At 43.1% G+C, this 16,592-nt stretch overlaps 1 protein-coding gene and 1 long non-coding RNA gene across 5 annotated transcripts; one reads left to right on the top strand and one right to left on the bottom strand.

Annotated features, from left to right (window-relative positions):
- Positions 1-396: 396 nt before the first annotated feature.
- HMCES (5-hydroxymethylcytosine binding, ES cell specific) lies at positions 397-16,104 on the bottom strand. Of its 4 annotated transcripts, none has more exons than XM_072598297.1 (7): positions 15,965-16,104; positions 14,153-14,358; positions 10,179-10,322; positions 8,598-8,717; positions 5,876-6,042; positions 4,972-5,158; positions 397-1,649 (listed from the first exon to the last, which is right to left on the bottom strand). In XM_072598297.1, the coding sequence occupies exons 2-7, from the start codon at positions 14,333-14,335 to the stop codon at positions 1,461-1,463; spliced, it is 990 nt and encodes a 329-aa protein (XP_072454398.1). In that variant the 5' UTR covers positions 14,336-14,358; positions 15,965-16,104; the 3' UTR covers positions 397-1,460. The 4 variants fall into 4 exon arrangements, with proteins under 4 accessions (XP_072454398.1, XP_072454397.1, XP_072454396.1 ...); XM_072598296.1 differs by lacking the exon at positions 15,965-16,104 and adding an exon at positions 15,732-15,855; XM_072598295.1 differs by lacking the exon at positions 15,965-16,104 and adding an exon at positions 15,659-15,848.
- Positions 14,668-15,800, top strand: LOC140497391 (uncharacterized). The gene is made up of 2 exons (XR_011964654.1): positions 14,668-14,758; positions 15,679-15,800. It is a non-coding gene; the product is annotated as an uncharacterized lncRNA (long non-coding RNA).
- Positions 16,105-16,592: the final 488 nt, after the last annotated feature.

Raw genomic sequence — 16,592 nt, 5'->3', positions numbered from 1 at the left:
GCTGAGGCCCCACAGCCAGTAAAGTATTCAGTACACCTGGCGCATTTCACAAGAGCACAGACCAGAAGCATTTAGGACAATCCCATTTTACAGATAAGGAAACTGAGTGAGGCTCAGATAGGTTAAATGCCTTGCTCAGGGTCAAAGGTAATACAAATAACCAGCAGAATCCCACATTCTGTGACTCAAGGCATTGTTCTTTCCCCTGTACCATACTGCCTTCTAATTTAAATGAGGAATGAAAGGTTGATTTGCTCATAGCCTTCACACCCTTAGCTGACATCCTCTCCTAGGATGAACTTGGCTGTCCCCACTCCAGACTATTGAAGCATTATGTGAATGTCAACTAATACTATTTGCTGAGCACGTAAAGAAAAACAAGACCTGACAAGGAGCCACCAGGAGTTTCTCTTTATTTCCAAGTCAACGATTTCCATACAGAAACCAAACAATGCCTCCCCACCAGTGATTTCTCAGCCCTTTAGATGCGTTCTGTCACTTGGAAGCTGAGCGGAACACCACCGACAGGGAAACAAGTGTCACCCCGACCCTCCCTCACAGCTGCCCTTTCAACATCATATTCAAAACTGAAAAAATTCATCATCAAAAGACTAAACCACAACACTGCAAAAGTCAAAGAAACACCTCACAAAAAGTCGGATGAACTGATTTTGAATGGTCAAATGACCTCCATAAGAGTCCTAACTAGGTAAGCCTCATCTCAGGAGAGAAAGTCCTAACTAGGCCCCTTCTGGGAACCTGGTTCTTTGGGAATTACCCTTCGCCCCTGAACCCCACTCCGATGAACCAGCAGACGCTTTCTCTAAGCTTGCTGGGCCCAGAGAACCTTAAAGCCTCAGACACAAATGCAAAGGTATTGAACCTCTGATTCTACCAGTCCACACCCGGCAAAGCTCACTGCACATTCCTGAGACACAGATTTTTATGTAAAAGCCAAGCTGGACTCCTCCCACCACTGGCTGCACAACTGTGAGAGCTTACAACTCATGACCTCATTGTACCAGTCATTTGTCAAATTCACATAAACAACTTGAAGAAAATAGCTGAACACGAAACCCAAAGAATGAAAAACAGGAGAAAATGTCAAGTACAGTTAGGCATTCACTATAACAAAATTTAAGACAATTCAAGAGCTAAATTTGGGTTCAATAGTCTTTTTCCTACCCTGTTTATGTAAATAAAAAAATAGCATACACGTAGTAGGTTGCAGTTGTGGGAGCAAGAATACCAATTCAGAGAAAGAAAAGCTCCTCCTAGCCCAGCATGGCCATTTTTAGCACCTGGACTACAGGGAAAAAAGAGGTGGGCACAAAAGCTGCTAACTGGGAACCTCTGGAGGAGACACCTTGAAGGGAAGCGTTAGGAATCAGAGGAGCTAAAAGAGGATATCTCGGCCACCCTTACGTGCCAACAGAGAGAGTCTCCCCATATTTATCTGACTAAATCTTGGGCCTCTTGTTATGGCGAGCCTCGTGCTTTTTCAGCCATCGCTCCATTAACTCTGCGCTGCCCCTCTTGGAAGAAGAGCTCTTCTGTGCAGGCTGCCTGGACCTCTTGAGAGGATCAGGGTCTTCCTTTGGGGGCGATTTTGACATCATCTTCCGGCGGCTAGGACTAATGTAGGGCATCTATAAAGACATCAGCAAAACCGTCATTTTTAGGTCAGTACTGAAACTCAGTCACATGCTGTGCTTCATATACCTAAGAACTTTGCCCAAATAATTTCACTCAATTGTTCATCAGGCAGAGGTGATTAGGGATTTCTGCACCTGGCAGTGATTTCATTAGCTGTACCTTCCACCTAACCTCAAATAATCCCTCCTCTGTAATCAATTTTTCCAACTTCACCTCCTAGCCATCTCCTCACAATGCTGACTCTACTCTGGCCACCATTCCCATCTTAACTCCACCAAAACCTTGGACTCTGCCCCCAGGTGACTGTAATGGCTAGGAGTCCCTGGACCTTCTCCCACAGCAACAAACTATATCCCCACCAGTTGGTGGACCTATAAGATTCCAGCCATAACCAGCCCCTTAAGTGTCAGGAAAAGAGGTAACTACATTCACCCCATTTTGGTTTCTACATGGCCAAATCCCTGGTGAGACCCTATTCCCAACAATGATTCATCCTGGTCACCCTCTGTTCCTTCCCCTGCCTAAGCTGTTACTGGGCTAAGCACACTTGCCCACGTTACTCAGATCCTGCCTCAAGCGGAGGCTATGGGAATTCTCTTAGCCTTAGGCCTACAGATCCTTAGCCAGACTAGGACTAATCTCCTGGCAGCCAGAACTAGAGAGAACAAGGACCAGATTTATAAATTCCACATCTCAAGGAGGACTGCTATTTCTCTAACCAAGACTAAGAATGGGACTAGGGTCTTGCCCTAAGCCTTGCTGTGTCCTTCAGCTCCTCCCCTGACCTCTTAAGCTTAACCAGGAGAAAGACAGTGGCTTGGTTCCAATAGTCTGAGAGGCTTTGTCCTCCCGCTCCCCTCCTCTCCAGCTATCCTTTATGAAGTCTTCTCACTTTAGAACATAAGCTCCATGGGGCAGCTAGGTAGTGCAACAAATAGAGCACTGGCCCTGGAATCAGGAGGATTTGAATTCAAATCCAGTCTCACACTTGACATTTACTAGCTGTGTGACCTTGGGATAAGTCACTTGACCCCAACTGCCTTGTCTTCCCCCCTCCAAAAAAAAGAAAAAAAAGAAAGAATATAAGTTCCTTGAGGGCAAGAGTTACTTGCATGTATTTGTATCCTAGGAGCTTAGCAAACTGCCCTGAATAGTAAGCCCCTAACAAATGGGTCTCTCATTCAACCCCAGCCCCAGATATTTCTTACTATGTTATGCTGTCAGCCCTGAAGCCCAGCCCACTGATATGTAGGTCCCTGCAGCATCCACCAACTTCTGGCTCTGCCACTCTAAGCTAGACATCAGGGTAATTACTGTCTCTTTTGTAAAATGAAAAGAATACCTCTAAGTACCTAACACACAGGGCTCTTGTATCAAAACAGATACATGTCACATACTTTGCAAAATATAAAAAGCTAAATAAATAACGGATGTTGCTATCATTTTGGAGAAAGCATCTTACGGCCATGTTAGCACATCATGTAGACTCTCCACATTTCACCGTGCTTTAGGCTAACTCACCAGAAATCAAAGTATTCAGACTTCATTACAGTATGGTGTACAGTATTTAGACTTCATTACAGTGCGGACCTGGGTTTAAAATCCAGCCTTGCCACACTTACTAGCTATGTGACTTACTAGCTATGTGAAGAAGTCAGCCTCCCTGCGCCTCTCTTCCATTTGTGGGAAAGAAATATTTGTACTACTAAAATAAATGCTTTTTAAGTCTTTAAGTATTATGTGGCTATATACCAGCTATTATCATCATCTTCCTCCTCACCTCCAAATACCCTCAGTGCATTTCAATTTAATATTAGGTACTTTTCCTTTTCAGAGAATTGATGTAAGAACCATATGAATGGCACAGCTTTTTCCTCAAAAAGAAATGTCTCTTGAACAATAATATAGTATATTCCTGCTTGAGTTTATTTTCAGGAGGAAAAAGGTTATTTTAAGAAAAATTTAGATGCTTTATTTTATCAGCAAATGAAAACAGTGTTAGACATTTCACTTTTTTGTCCTTAGCTGCTAAGAAAAAGAGCTAAATTCCGAGTCTTTCAAGCATCTAGGAGCATCTACTCCTTCAGTTTAAGATTATTTCTGTTCAATTTTTATCCATAATTGTTCCATCTTATATTTTACTTTTCTCAAACCCTTTTTTAAAGGAAGGCAGGCCACAAATCTGACATCAATAAATCACGCATACCCCTAGACCAAACTCTGTTGTATATTCAAGAGGTACCTTGATGAATTCTGTTTGACTGTTTGGTCAGCTAAGTATGCTTCCATGTTTTGTGAAATATCTTCATGCATACTCTTTGACATCAGAAGGCAGCACATAAATAACAAAAGTTTTATTTTTTTAGAGGCTAAAAAGGCCATTAAAAGGCTTGATTCAAAGATGTTAAATAAATGTAATCCAATGCCATCCTCTGTTAATGGTGATGTTCTTGAAATAAAGCCTGACAGAATGGGAGCTCCTTGACATGGAGCATAGTTTCCCTTTTGTCCATCTCCTCATCACCTAGTTCAAGGACTGATAGATAGTATGTCTTAATGAATGCACCTTGTTGGCTATCTGTTGACCAATATGAATACTGCTGCTTGGTATCCACGGGGTGCTTAAAATAACCCAAATAACTATTGTTTGTTTGGTTTTTTTTTTTTTACTAATACTTTAGCCTTACATTTTGGTAGCAATTATTTTTTATTAAAGAGTTAAAAATTTTATGGGTACCTTGGGAATAAAGTCAAGTATCAGGATGGCAGATGTTATACTCAAGAGAAGGAAATAAAAAGAAAAAAGGGAGTATCACTGATTGATACACCAGGAGATGGACAAAAGGGTACACAAAAATTCCTCAGGTGGCAAAATCCAATTTATTTTAAACTCATAAACAACTCTCCCTATAATTCTTATGACAGATTATTCCACATATAACACTAGTGAAAAGTCACCACTTTTCTCCTACCTTTGTACCTAGAACCAATCTCTAACTCTTGGGACACTCTCCCTGAGATCTGTGGGATGCCTGCCTGATCTAACTTCCCCACTCTGGGCCTGTAATTGAATTTCATTAGCTCAGAGCTCATCTCATTAATCTTCAGGGATAAAGAGAGAATTATAAACTAGTCTTCTTATTCCTTGCCTCTACCCACAAGGGGGCTACGCCACTCATAAGTAATAGAATAATTTTAGGTGGTTCTAAAGTTAGGGTCCTTGATAGAGAAAAAGAACATTTTTTCAACTCAAAGTCCCTCTGACATACAGTATGTACATGCCTGCCTAATACTGTCCATCCTAATCACTCTTACCTCCTCGATCTCAACAGGTTCAAGACACTGGGGTGTGTTGTTCAGGGAGTTGTTCACCACAGTAGAAACTGGATGGAACGTAATGTTCTCTACAGGATGAATCACCTTCAGAGCTTCCTGAATTGGGACCTCACCAAAATCCAGCCATTTAGCAATTGCTTCCTCACCATCCAGTAAAGCAGGCATCCTAGACAGAATGGCCAATGGTAAAAAGAGAGGGAGACAGGATAGTGGAATCTTTTAAAGAACCACTCAACATCACAGGAGAAGGAAAAAAATGATGAGTCACATTCAAGCTCCTCACTCAGCCTTCCTTGATCCCTGCTGTCATGGACCTAAGAAAAGATCTTGGAGTCTTCCTATAACACTAATTTGTTACAACTCCAAATTCAGCGTAAGGCACCAATGCAGCCTAGGGATATTTATATGAGCCACATTTTAACACAGGCCTACCGCAAAGTCTAATGGCATGGGCAATATGATTACAGTAACAGTCAACTCGAAGGGTACTATAGAAAACCAATGCTTGTAAAGAAGGATCAAGTGGACAATTCTAGCTTGTGTTAAACAGAAGTCAGTGAGGTCACTTGCTTATTAATTATCAAGAACAGGCCTCACTAACCACAGAAGACTTGTACCAGGAAAGATTCAGTCTCCTTATTTTATATGAAAGGCAATATATTTTATATGAACCACACAAAGGAAAAGAGATTGTCCAATATCACAAGATCAATCAATGATGAGTCAGGACTAGATCTCTAGCCCAACTCCCAGTTCAATGTCCTTTTTCTTATTCTATAACCCTTTAGAAGAGAGAACAGAAAAATATTTAGATAATGAATATTGTGTCTGGCGGAAGAAAAACTAACTGCCAGAAGAAGCTTTATTGGACCTATTCGCTTGCCTGTGATGAATGTCACTTAAAGCTTTGCAGGAGTCCACGGTGATGATGGTGTAAGAGTACAGCGGCTCTCCTCCATTTGGTGGCTCCCAGCAGTCAAAGATTCCAGCCATTGTCAGTAGCCTCCAGTCATCCCAGACTTCCTCTTCTACTGAACGGCTGAAGAATGACTGGAAATAAGACATAAGCAGATCCCAGAAACATAATTTTTCTTTTTGTCCATGGAGCACATTTTCCAAACGAAAATAATGGAAACATTCTAGAAGGAATTCAGCCTATGTCTTCTATCCCATTTATAGTCTTTTATTCCTATGAATAAGAATTAGCAATTATAATATTACACAGAAACGATCATATTTAGAATTAAGAGCCCTGGCTATTTATTCCCACCAAGATTATGAATGTAGAAAACTCAGTACAATTATCATACTCACATGTACCTTTAATAAATATGTACTGAAAACAATGGAATGCAAAAGCATTTATTAAGCACTGACTATATGCCAAACAGTTTGCTAATGCAAACAGAAAAGTGAGACTATCCCTGCTCTCAAGGGGCACACAGACAAACTGGGGGAGACAACACATAAAGGAGAGCTCAGTTCATGGCAAATGGAGAGGCCAGGTGGTACTAAGGTTGGAAAGTAGCAGGTAAGGTCCAGAGAATCCTGGGAAACAATGGCAGGGCAGACAGTCCCTGAACAAGCAGTGAATGTGCTCAAGAGTCAGAATGGAGTGAGGGTCTGGGACACCTCCTGCAAAGTGGGGTAGGGGTACTCGGAATCTGGTTCAGGAGCCAGTTGGGAGTAGGAATCCAGCGTCTGGTGTATGCTAGGACAATTAGGAGGACTGGGAAGGTCCACAGATGGCCAAATGGTGTCCAATAGGGCCAGTTCTGGTGGACAGGAAGCCTTGCAGCAACCTAGGTTGCGAAAGAAAGCAAGCTAAAACTAATTTCACCAGATGGACATCCCTAAGTTTGCAGTTAGGGAGGAGGAAATTTAAAGGGATGGTGCCTTGAGACCATAAAGTAAATGGTGACTGTGATGACTCCTGACTACAAGTTATTTTAAATGCAATTATCATGTACAACAATTAACCAAAAGAGAAGCAAGACTACATCTTGGAAAGAAAAAATATTGAGGAGATTAAGTGATATGTGGGCAGTGTTTTCAACAATTTTTTATTCCACTCTCTGAGTACTCTTGAAGACATTACGCCTAATTAACACTTTTAACTACCATGGTAGTGCTTCTGGATACCAGAAATAGTCTAGGAAAAATTAAGTGGTAAGCTCTTAAGGGTCAAATTGTATAATTTGCTCCTTTAAAAGCTAACCATCCTTTGTCCCAATAGGCAGTAAGACCAGAGCATCAGTGATTCTATTTGTGGCAAACAAAAAAAAAATCCAAAATGCTGATAGCAAGTCTACTGATAATAAAGCATTAATGTAGGGAAGTAAAAAGCCCAACATTTTAGTCCCACAGCAGACAATGACTTTAAGAATATGAGCAAGCTTCAAACTCTTAAGCATAGCTGCTAATTATAAAATGACATGAAATAGTTTTTTTCTACTGACGTATCACATAGATGGTAAGCACCCAAACATTTGTTGAACAGAGGCCATAAAGTGAAACAGCAGATTTAATTTAGCAAACATTTATCAAATACCTACTATACATACAGTGCTGGGACATACAAAGATAAGTATAACATAGTACCTGTTCAAATAAGGGAACATGATACATACACAAATGATTAGAGTACACAGTAAACAAGTTAGTAAAAGAAGTTACAAAGTGCTATTTGAAGTCCAAAGTCAAAAAGACCAGGCAATACCAGGTAATTGAGATCCCAGGAGAGTTCTGGAGACATTCATCACATCAAAGTATTATTGGTGGTATACTGTCTTTCTATACTAATTACCTCAGTCTCTACATGTTAGGTTACCATCCTTGTTATACAATAGGGGAGCTACTGAAAGTGAGTAGCAGATTCCCCCCAACAAAGGGAAATCCAAAACATAAAATGATACCACCTGAAGAAGAGTAAATGCTCCCAAAAGATAATGAAAGCAAATTAAATACATGAATCTGAAATTTAACACTTCAAAAAGGAAATTAAGTAGTCTGCCTTATGAGTATGTTAACACAATATTGTTGAAATGTCTGGTTCAGTTTCTTTTTAATATTCTATTGCATTAAAAGACTAATGATGGCAGTGCTTGATTATATATATGTGTTCCAAGGGAGGGCTTCTATGGTGGAGGGGGAGGAAGATGTGGGTGGTGAGAGAAGTTGATAGGTAGTGATAATGATGTAAAAAATATAAAAGGACATCAATAAATTATTTAAAAATACACAGAAGAGAGTAGACATTCATAAGGGAACACAGAATGTAAGGCAATTTTGTTACTGTCATGTGAATTTAAAATACACTTAAACCCAAACTATATAACAAAAACACATTTTCACATAAAACCCACTTTTCTGTCCTCCTTTGTACATTGAAATGTTCATGTTTGTTAAACTTGTTAAGTTCATAATAAAAAATAAAACAAATTAAATTATGCTATGTATGTCCTTACTAATGCATTTGTCTTAGAAGGTAAGCTCCATAAAGGAAAAATGTCCTTTCTTTTATGAACTTGTTTCTGGTACCGAGAACGAGTGTACTATTCCATATTAATTATAACTACTTAATAAATGTTTCCTAATGAGTATACCTTTTCTGTCTTGATTTGGGGGAAGTAGATGAAATAAGGTTGCTTTTCCCCCCGAAACTGCTGCCACTCAAAAAATCCATCTGCCAGCACCACACATCGCCTGCCCTTTTCCAGGGGCACCTGAGAGAAGACCAGAATGAAATATATCACATGTCAAAGTTGTTGTTAGGTCAGAGAAGAGAAAAACAAGCCTACACACAAGAGGAATGATCACTGATCCAGAGTAGAAAGGACTGATACTGTACATCCCAGCAAATTTCATTACACAAACCAATGCAATGAATCCTTGGTCCTTGAATCAAAACAACGCCAAGCCTTGTCATTTCATTTTGACATCCCACTAACAAACCATTTTCATGATTTATGGGAACAGAAGAAAAGAATGACAGCCTCATTACCCCAAGATCCTTCCTCTTCCATGGTACATGAAGCACAGACATATACAATCAGCCTTTCACCTCTTTACAGAACAGCAGCAGTACAAGGCCAGTAGAACTGATGCTACACAGTTAAGAGGAAAACAATGTTGCTGTTGCACTAAATTCACTGAATCAGATCTGTTAGAAGAGAATATCCTTTCAATCAGACCATGCAACAAGAAGGGCTCGGTGTTTAACCTTAAAGATGTAACTTTGTCCCCACCTTGTGTTTCCAAATACACTGAAGCACTATTGTTCTTGAACCCCCAACTCCCAAAGGTTATTTATTCCGCCACCTAACAGGTGGGAATCCTGTTTTTATTCACTTCTTCAGCTCCATAACTTTAAAAAAAATACGTTTATGGATGTCACTGTTACATCACTTACATTTTTCACTGTATCCTTCATCCTACACCGCCCCCTCAGGTAACCATTCTTTTCCATCAGAATTTGTAAAAGAAAAACGTACCCCAATACTAAATATGCCGCACAAATCTGATGTTCTGAGCAGTGCCTCACGTCCATGGTCCCTCGCCTCTGCAATGGAGCAGGGGAGGTGTCTTCTCGTGACTCCCTTTCACTGCAGTTTCCATCACTCTGATGCTGTTGTAACCAATTGCACTGTTGCAGTCATTGCGGATATTGTTTTCCTGGTTCTGCTTATCTTGCATTGCTCCATGTAAGCTTTCTCGCGCTCCTCCAGATTCGTTTCTTTCAGCAGCAACATTCCAGTACGCTCATGTACTGAAATTTGTTTAGCCATCCTCCAAATGATGAGCAACTACTTTGTTTATACTTCTTTGTTTCCACAAAAAGTGCGGCTACAAATATTTTGGTTATGTGGGGCCTTTCCTTCTGTAAATGACATCCCTGAGGTACGTGCCTGGCAGTATAATCTTCCAGATCAAATTATACAGACATTTTAGTTTCTTTATTTCTGCATAATTCCAAAACCATAATTTTCTAAGTCAATGATATCCTTTTATTATCCTAATAAGATTTTTAAATTAATTTTAATAATTCAATTAGGTTTTTAAAAGCTCAAAAACATTATAATGCTTTTTCTGTTACAATTATATTCATCAGCTCCTACTTTCCCAAAGGATCTTAGGATAGTGCTTCACAATATTTTGAAAAAGATTTTCCTCTACCCTCCACCTACCTTATAGGAACGCCTCTCCATCATGGTTTCACTTCGACAGTTGCTAGTATTGAACTGTATCTTGGAAGCATCAGCCTCTCTGAACCAAGATGGGATCAAGCCCCAGCGCATTGCAGCAATTACCCGATCACAAGGGTCAGCATCCTGTCATGGGAAACAAACACAGTTAGTCAAAGGGCTCTTGACTAAGAGGGAAAAAAGAAGCTCATGTGCAATTTATCCTTTTACTTCACTGTCTATAACAAAAACTAATGGGACAAATGACTGGGAACTCTCAGAAATTGAGCTCGTTGTGAATATTTCTTGTATCATGTTCCTTTAATCAACTTGAACACAAAGGGACAGAGGCAAGTTTTCAGTACTAAAAGATTCACCTTGGTAAATGACTTACCAAAATGGAGATAAGCAATCCCTTTCCATTAATCGTGATATTTTCCTCACTATTAACACCAACAAACATTTACTGAGTGCCTGGAACGTTTTAGACCAAGTAACAGATGACGTAAAACACAAAGGGATAGTTTTTGGCCTCAAAAAATAAATCACAAAGCAAAGTAATATATGCTAAATGAATGGTGCAGATGACAGCAGATGACAGGGATGGCTGGGTAATCAGCAACAACTGAGACTGATTCATGTAAGACTTTCACTGATTTGGGTAGCCTCAAGCAGCAAAAGACTCACAGCAGAGGAAATAGCACATACAAAACACCTGGTTAAGAAAAAGAGCATCAAGAGATCATAAAAATGGGAAAGGGAACCACATGTACAAAAATATTGATAGCAGCTCTGTTTGTGGTGGCCAAAAACTGGAAATCAAGGGGATGCCCATCCATTGGGGAATGGCTGAATAAATTATGGTATATGAACGTAATGGAATACTATTGTGCTGTAAGAAATGATGAACAGGAACACTTCAGAGAGGTCTGGAAAGACTTATATGCTGATACTGAGCGAAAGGAGCAGAACCAGGAGAACTTTGTGTACAGCAAAGACCACAATGTGTGAGAATTTTTTCTGGTAGACTTGGAACTTCATTGCAATGCAAGGACTTAAAAAAATTCCCAATGGTCTTTTAAGGCAAAATGCCTTCCACATCCAGAGAAAAAACTATAGAATTCAATCGCAGAATGTAGCAGATCATTTTCTTTTGTATTATGATTTGGTCTGTTAAATGATTTTTCTCATTCATTTTAATTCTTCTACACAGTATGACTATAGTGAAAATGTATTTCTTAGGAATGCATGCGTATAAAATTGTATGCCGTCTTGGGGAGGGAGAAGGGAGGGAGGGAAAAAAAAATCTAAGTTATATGGTAGTGATTGTAGAACAATGAAAATAAATAAAATTAATTTTAAAAAAAGCTAATGAAAGAAAAAAACAGCATCAGTGTGGTGACAGCAGAAGTGTCATTTGGGGAAATAGGAAATAAAGCTGGAAAAGTAGGTAGAAAAGCAGTTACCCTGTGGTAACTAGAAGGGAGTAAAAATATTTTAGGAGAACTAATCTGACTGGTGTGCAGGCTCGACTGGACTAGGCCAAAGTGGAAGCAAGGAAACTACTTAGAAGACTGCTGCAGTAGTTTGAATTTAAGGGGCTAGAGACCTAGACCAGGATTTTGTCTATTCCATTAGGAAGAAACTTGTCTCCAGGAGTAATGGGAAAGAAGGAAGATATTTAGTGATAAAGTTTAAAGGAGGAGAAAATTACTCATTCGACAAACTTTTATTAAGTGCTGACTATGAATAAAGGATTAAATTAGTCATCCTTAAGAAATATGATAAAGGATTTCAAAGTCTTAAGACTTCAGCAGGATAGTCAATTTCAGTTACATCCTCCTCTAAGTTTTAGCTTTTCTTTTGAGAAATTCTTTTCTTTTTTTTTTCAATTGGATCTGTGATTCTATCAGTATAAGGAACTCCCAAGAAGGTGTTTCCTCTAACTCTTCCACTTACAGGCTTCCAGTAGCTTTGGGAACTTGAGAGGCCCTGGGTCTCTTATGTGACTTGCCCAGGATCATGAAAACAGCAGGTATCAAAGGCAGTACTTGAGTTCAGCTCTTCAGGATGCCTCTCACTTCTTCCTTTTCATATCTCACATCCAGAATTATTTTTCCAATGAACTAGTAGCCCCAGTTACACAATGCCAAATTATAGTAACTTCTAATCACATTTGCAAGACTAAAATATCTCTCTAACACAACTAAAATCACTATAAATCTATGCACAGAACACAATATAAGCTTTTGATTCTACCTATAAGTAATTAAACTGGGCTAATCTAAGTGTTGGCTACTAATTATGTCATCTCATGGGGATACCAAATAGGAAACAGCTGCATAAAGTTGGCTCTCTGAAAATACCTTTTGTATTAGTCGGATTTTCTCACTTCCCTTTTGAGCATATGACAAGAACAGTGAACTGTGTGGGTAGTGAGGCAGGTAAAGGAAAGAGGAATTCATTTCAAATACAAGGGTTTCAAATGCAAATACTGCAATCTGTGTCTACCCTTACTGATCTGAGCCACTGAACCATTGAAATTTCTTGAATTTTGCTCTAAGCTTTGCAAATCTGTTTTTTAATAGCAAAAATTAAAAGCTCAAATATTAATCAAGATAAGTCAATACTTTATGACATTTGTGATGGCCTAGAATCGACAGGGTGATGGTAGAATTACAACGTTGTTGAGTTGGAAAGTAAGAACAACATCAATAAGTTCAAACAACCAAACGTAGCGATTGCTCTGGGTTCCACCTTTTGTCTGCTATCTGCCTGCTCTGCCCATGGCATCAAGTAGGCTGGGAAACATTTGAAAGGTGGGTTGGCTCAGACAGTTGGCCTGAAAAAGAAAAGACCTGAAAACACACACTCTCACAATGCAAGCTGACTTGTCCTTATTGTTTCCAACCCCCCCTGCCTCTGGTCTCCCTCAAGTAGCAGGCTTCATGACTGTTCTCTTCAAGGTCGCCCTGGATACTCTTATGAAAATAGCAAGGAGAGGAGGCGGTACATAATCCCAGGAACCAAGCAGCACGTAAACAGTTCATGCAAGTAAGGATAATCTGCCCAGCTGGGAAGAATCATATTGGGATTTTATCTTGTAGAATTAATGGAACCCTGGAATGTAATTCTGATATACCGCTGCCTTCTTTGGAATACCATAAAACAGTGGTCTTAAGGTTTTATCCAAAAAGGGCTTGATGTCTTCAAAAAGGCTACTGGGAAATTACTCATGTCAAGATGAAATGTTTCAACTTTTTAAATGGCCTTAATAAAATGATTTTTGAATTACAAGGACCAAGCTAAACTATTCTGCAATATTGTTCAAATAAGACAGTGGTACTCTTTAAAAACAGAAAACAATCAGGATTTTTCTTTTCCTTTTTTAAACACAGGTGTTCATTATGAGGCACAGAATAATAATCTGTCATTTCTCTTCTAGGATGTTACTATATTAGAGCGCTAAGACAAATTAAATTATTCTTAATTAGTGCAGGAAACAATGTAGGGAGATGATTCCTAGAACCACAAATAAAACAATTACATTTTGGAACGCTGAACTAGATTTGCCTATTTTAATCTAACATATAACAAAGAAATGCAAAAGATGTGTTAAAGATAGAGAACTTTTGAACATCTAAATATGCTCACAAAACACTCAAATATAAGGATAACGAACCACTAGAGCAAACAAACATTTTGTGCAAAATGAAGTATGAGCTATCTAAATGAGAATATATCCTTTTGCTCTTGCCTGGAGCTGAGCACAATGCCTGGCAGGTGGTTGATTTGCCTTCTAAAGCACAGACACTGGTGAAACATCTGCTTTGGTAACATCACTGGAGACTATCACACAGTGGGGAAGGCCTGTACCCCGAGATGAGATGGCTAACCCAAGTCGGCAGGACGAGACCACAAAATAACTACTGAACATCGAAGTCTTAGGTGACAGAATGAATCCCGGGGGTAGTTACCTTTTCAAAATGTAATCGAGACAAGAGCACCGGGCTGTTGGACTGCGGACTCTTGTTGTAGGACGGGAAGTACTTATGCTCATCCTTCCAGTCCGGCAGCTGTTCCTGCCCACAGCTGTCGATGTACCTGCACGCCCTCCTCACGGCCTCCACGGGCAGGTGGCAGGACGTTCGGCCACACATGCTCTAGCGATGCTTTCCCAGCCCTTTAAAGCAAAGATCGGGTGAGAGGGCAAGATGGCCCAAGACTTCGGTGCCGCGGGAGGGGGCGGAGCGCCGGGAGGGGCGGGGCCGCGGGAGGGGGCGGAGCGCCGGGAGGGGGCGGAGCCGCGGGAGGGGGCGGAGCCCCCGGGCCAGTCCTCCCAAAGGTGCAGACCCCAGAACCCCGTAGGGTCCGTGAGATCACACAGGCGCCGCAGCGGCACCGGCCCACCTGGATGATTATCGGGTGCCGTTTCTGCGCGGACCTCCCTCAGTGACGCCACCCCTACCCTCTAGGTGGCTTTTCTGGGTCTCCAGAAACGGTGCCGGTTTGCAGGCAAACAACGGGACCGGAACACCGGGCTTAAAGGAGATAGCGTCCCTGTGGGAGGGGTCCCTCCCAAGGTCTTTGATGACGTCAGGCCCCGCGGGGGGGAGGGGAGGTCCTCTCTGCCCCCCGCCCCGACCTCTCTCTATTCTCCTCTGCTCTTACCTTCCTCTCCCCTTCTACAGGAGGCGGGGATGGAGGGCTGAGCCTGGGGTAGGCGGGCCTGCCTGAGTTCGAATCCCACCTCAGACACTTACTAGCTGTGCCCCGGGGCAAACGCCTTAATCTCCTCCTGCCTCCGTTTTCCCCTCAGTAAAACGGGGCTGATCCCCGTACCCGCCTCTCGGGGATGCAGTGAGGGTAGGGGGAAACCCTACTCGTAAAGCGCCGGCACACAGCCGGCGCAGCATAAGTGCGCGCTCTTCCCCTCCCCTTCTCTCCTTCCACCACACACACTCGCTCACTCTCGCACACACGCTCACGGTGCCCCCGGGCTCCCCCGCACACCCAGCCCGGGAGCCCCCTCGAGCCCCCTCACCTCGCGCCCGCCCTCGCGCTCTCGCCGCTCCCGCTCTCGGCGCACGCCCAGAAGCGCTCGGCTTCCCCTCCCCGCCCACGCACAGCCCCGCCCCTTCGGCCTGCCGCGGTCACGTGCCGCATCCTCCCCTGCCCCCCCCCCCCCCTCCGCCCCCGCCCGCGGTCACGTTCCGCTCCGCCTGGCTGAACCTTTGCGGCCTAGCTCTCGGAGGAGGAGGAAGAGGGGGAGGGTCAAGGGAGGGGAGGAAGAGGAAACGAAGGGAGGAGGGGTGGGGGAATGGAGGTGGGGGAAGGGGGAAGGGGGAAGGGGAAGCCGAGGGAGGAGGAGAAGGAGGAGGAAGGAGGGGGGAGGAGAGGAAGGAACAGAGGGGGAAGGGGGGAGGGGAGGGGAGGATCCAGGCGCCCCCGCCCCCGGCTGCGCCCGCGCTCCCCCCCTTTACCAGGCCACGATCACGAACAGGACGGGCCCGGCCCCGGCAGCAGGGGGCGGTGCAAGCGCGAGCCGGGGCTGACCTTCGACGCCCTGGCCCCGGTCTTCTCTGCCGAGCGAAGGGTTGGACCGAGGTCCTTGATTGCCCCAAATGGATGATCCTGCTTCGTGGCTCCGAGATGAAAAGGATGCTGGGAAACTCTGGAGCTCAGTAACCATGGTAACGGCCGCCCCGACGTCGGCCCCGATGGCCGCAGCCCTTCCCAGGCTCGTTTGGGCCCCTCCCCCTTCCCGAATGACCAGCCCGGCCGCCCACCTGGCCCCCAGGAGCAGGACGGGCGAGCCCGGGGTCTCCGCAGGGGTCACCGCAGTGGTCACCGCAGTCACAGCGGGCTGCCTGACCAACGTACTTGTGCTTATGACACTGCGGGGATCCCCGATCCGGGCTGCACAAAGCCTCGGCCCGGGATCCTTGGAGACGGGACCACACCCAGCGGTTGTGAATGATTAGAATCCAGGTAGGACAGTGGCTAGCGCTGCGCTCCGGGCAGGCCTGCTAGTATTTGTCATTAATACCCGAGTCACGAGGCAGCTGCGAGAGGGGCAGGCGGATCGCGAGCCGGCTACGCACCAGTTAGTTAGAAATGCCTGGCCTGGAGAAGAGAAGGCTTAGAGGGAACATGATGTCACCCAGAATAGGGATTAGATAAGTGGATATATACCTTAAATGGAAGCAGGAGCAATGAGTAACTGAAAGTTACAGAAAGGTAAATTTAGTTTTGGAATAAGGAAAAACGTCATTCCCTGGAGCAATCGAAAAAGGGGATGAGCCACCTTGGGAGGGAGTGGGTCCTGCTCCAACTGGATAGGATCTAACAGGCTGGATAACCACTGGTCTGGGGTATCATAAAAGGGATTCTTGTCCAGGGATGCATGGGATCATG

This window comes from Notamacropus eugenii, chromosome 3 (genome assembly GCF_028372415.1).
Source record: "Notamacropus eugenii isolate mMacEug1 chromosome 3, mMacEug1.pri_v2, whole genome shotgun sequence".
Taxonomy (NCBI): domain Eukaryota; kingdom Metazoa; phylum Chordata; class Mammalia; order Diprotodontia; family Macropodidae; genus Notamacropus; species Notamacropus eugenii.
The sequence above is the reverse complement of the archived record's forward strand: the minus strand, read 5'-3'. Positions and strand labels throughout refer to the sequence as shown.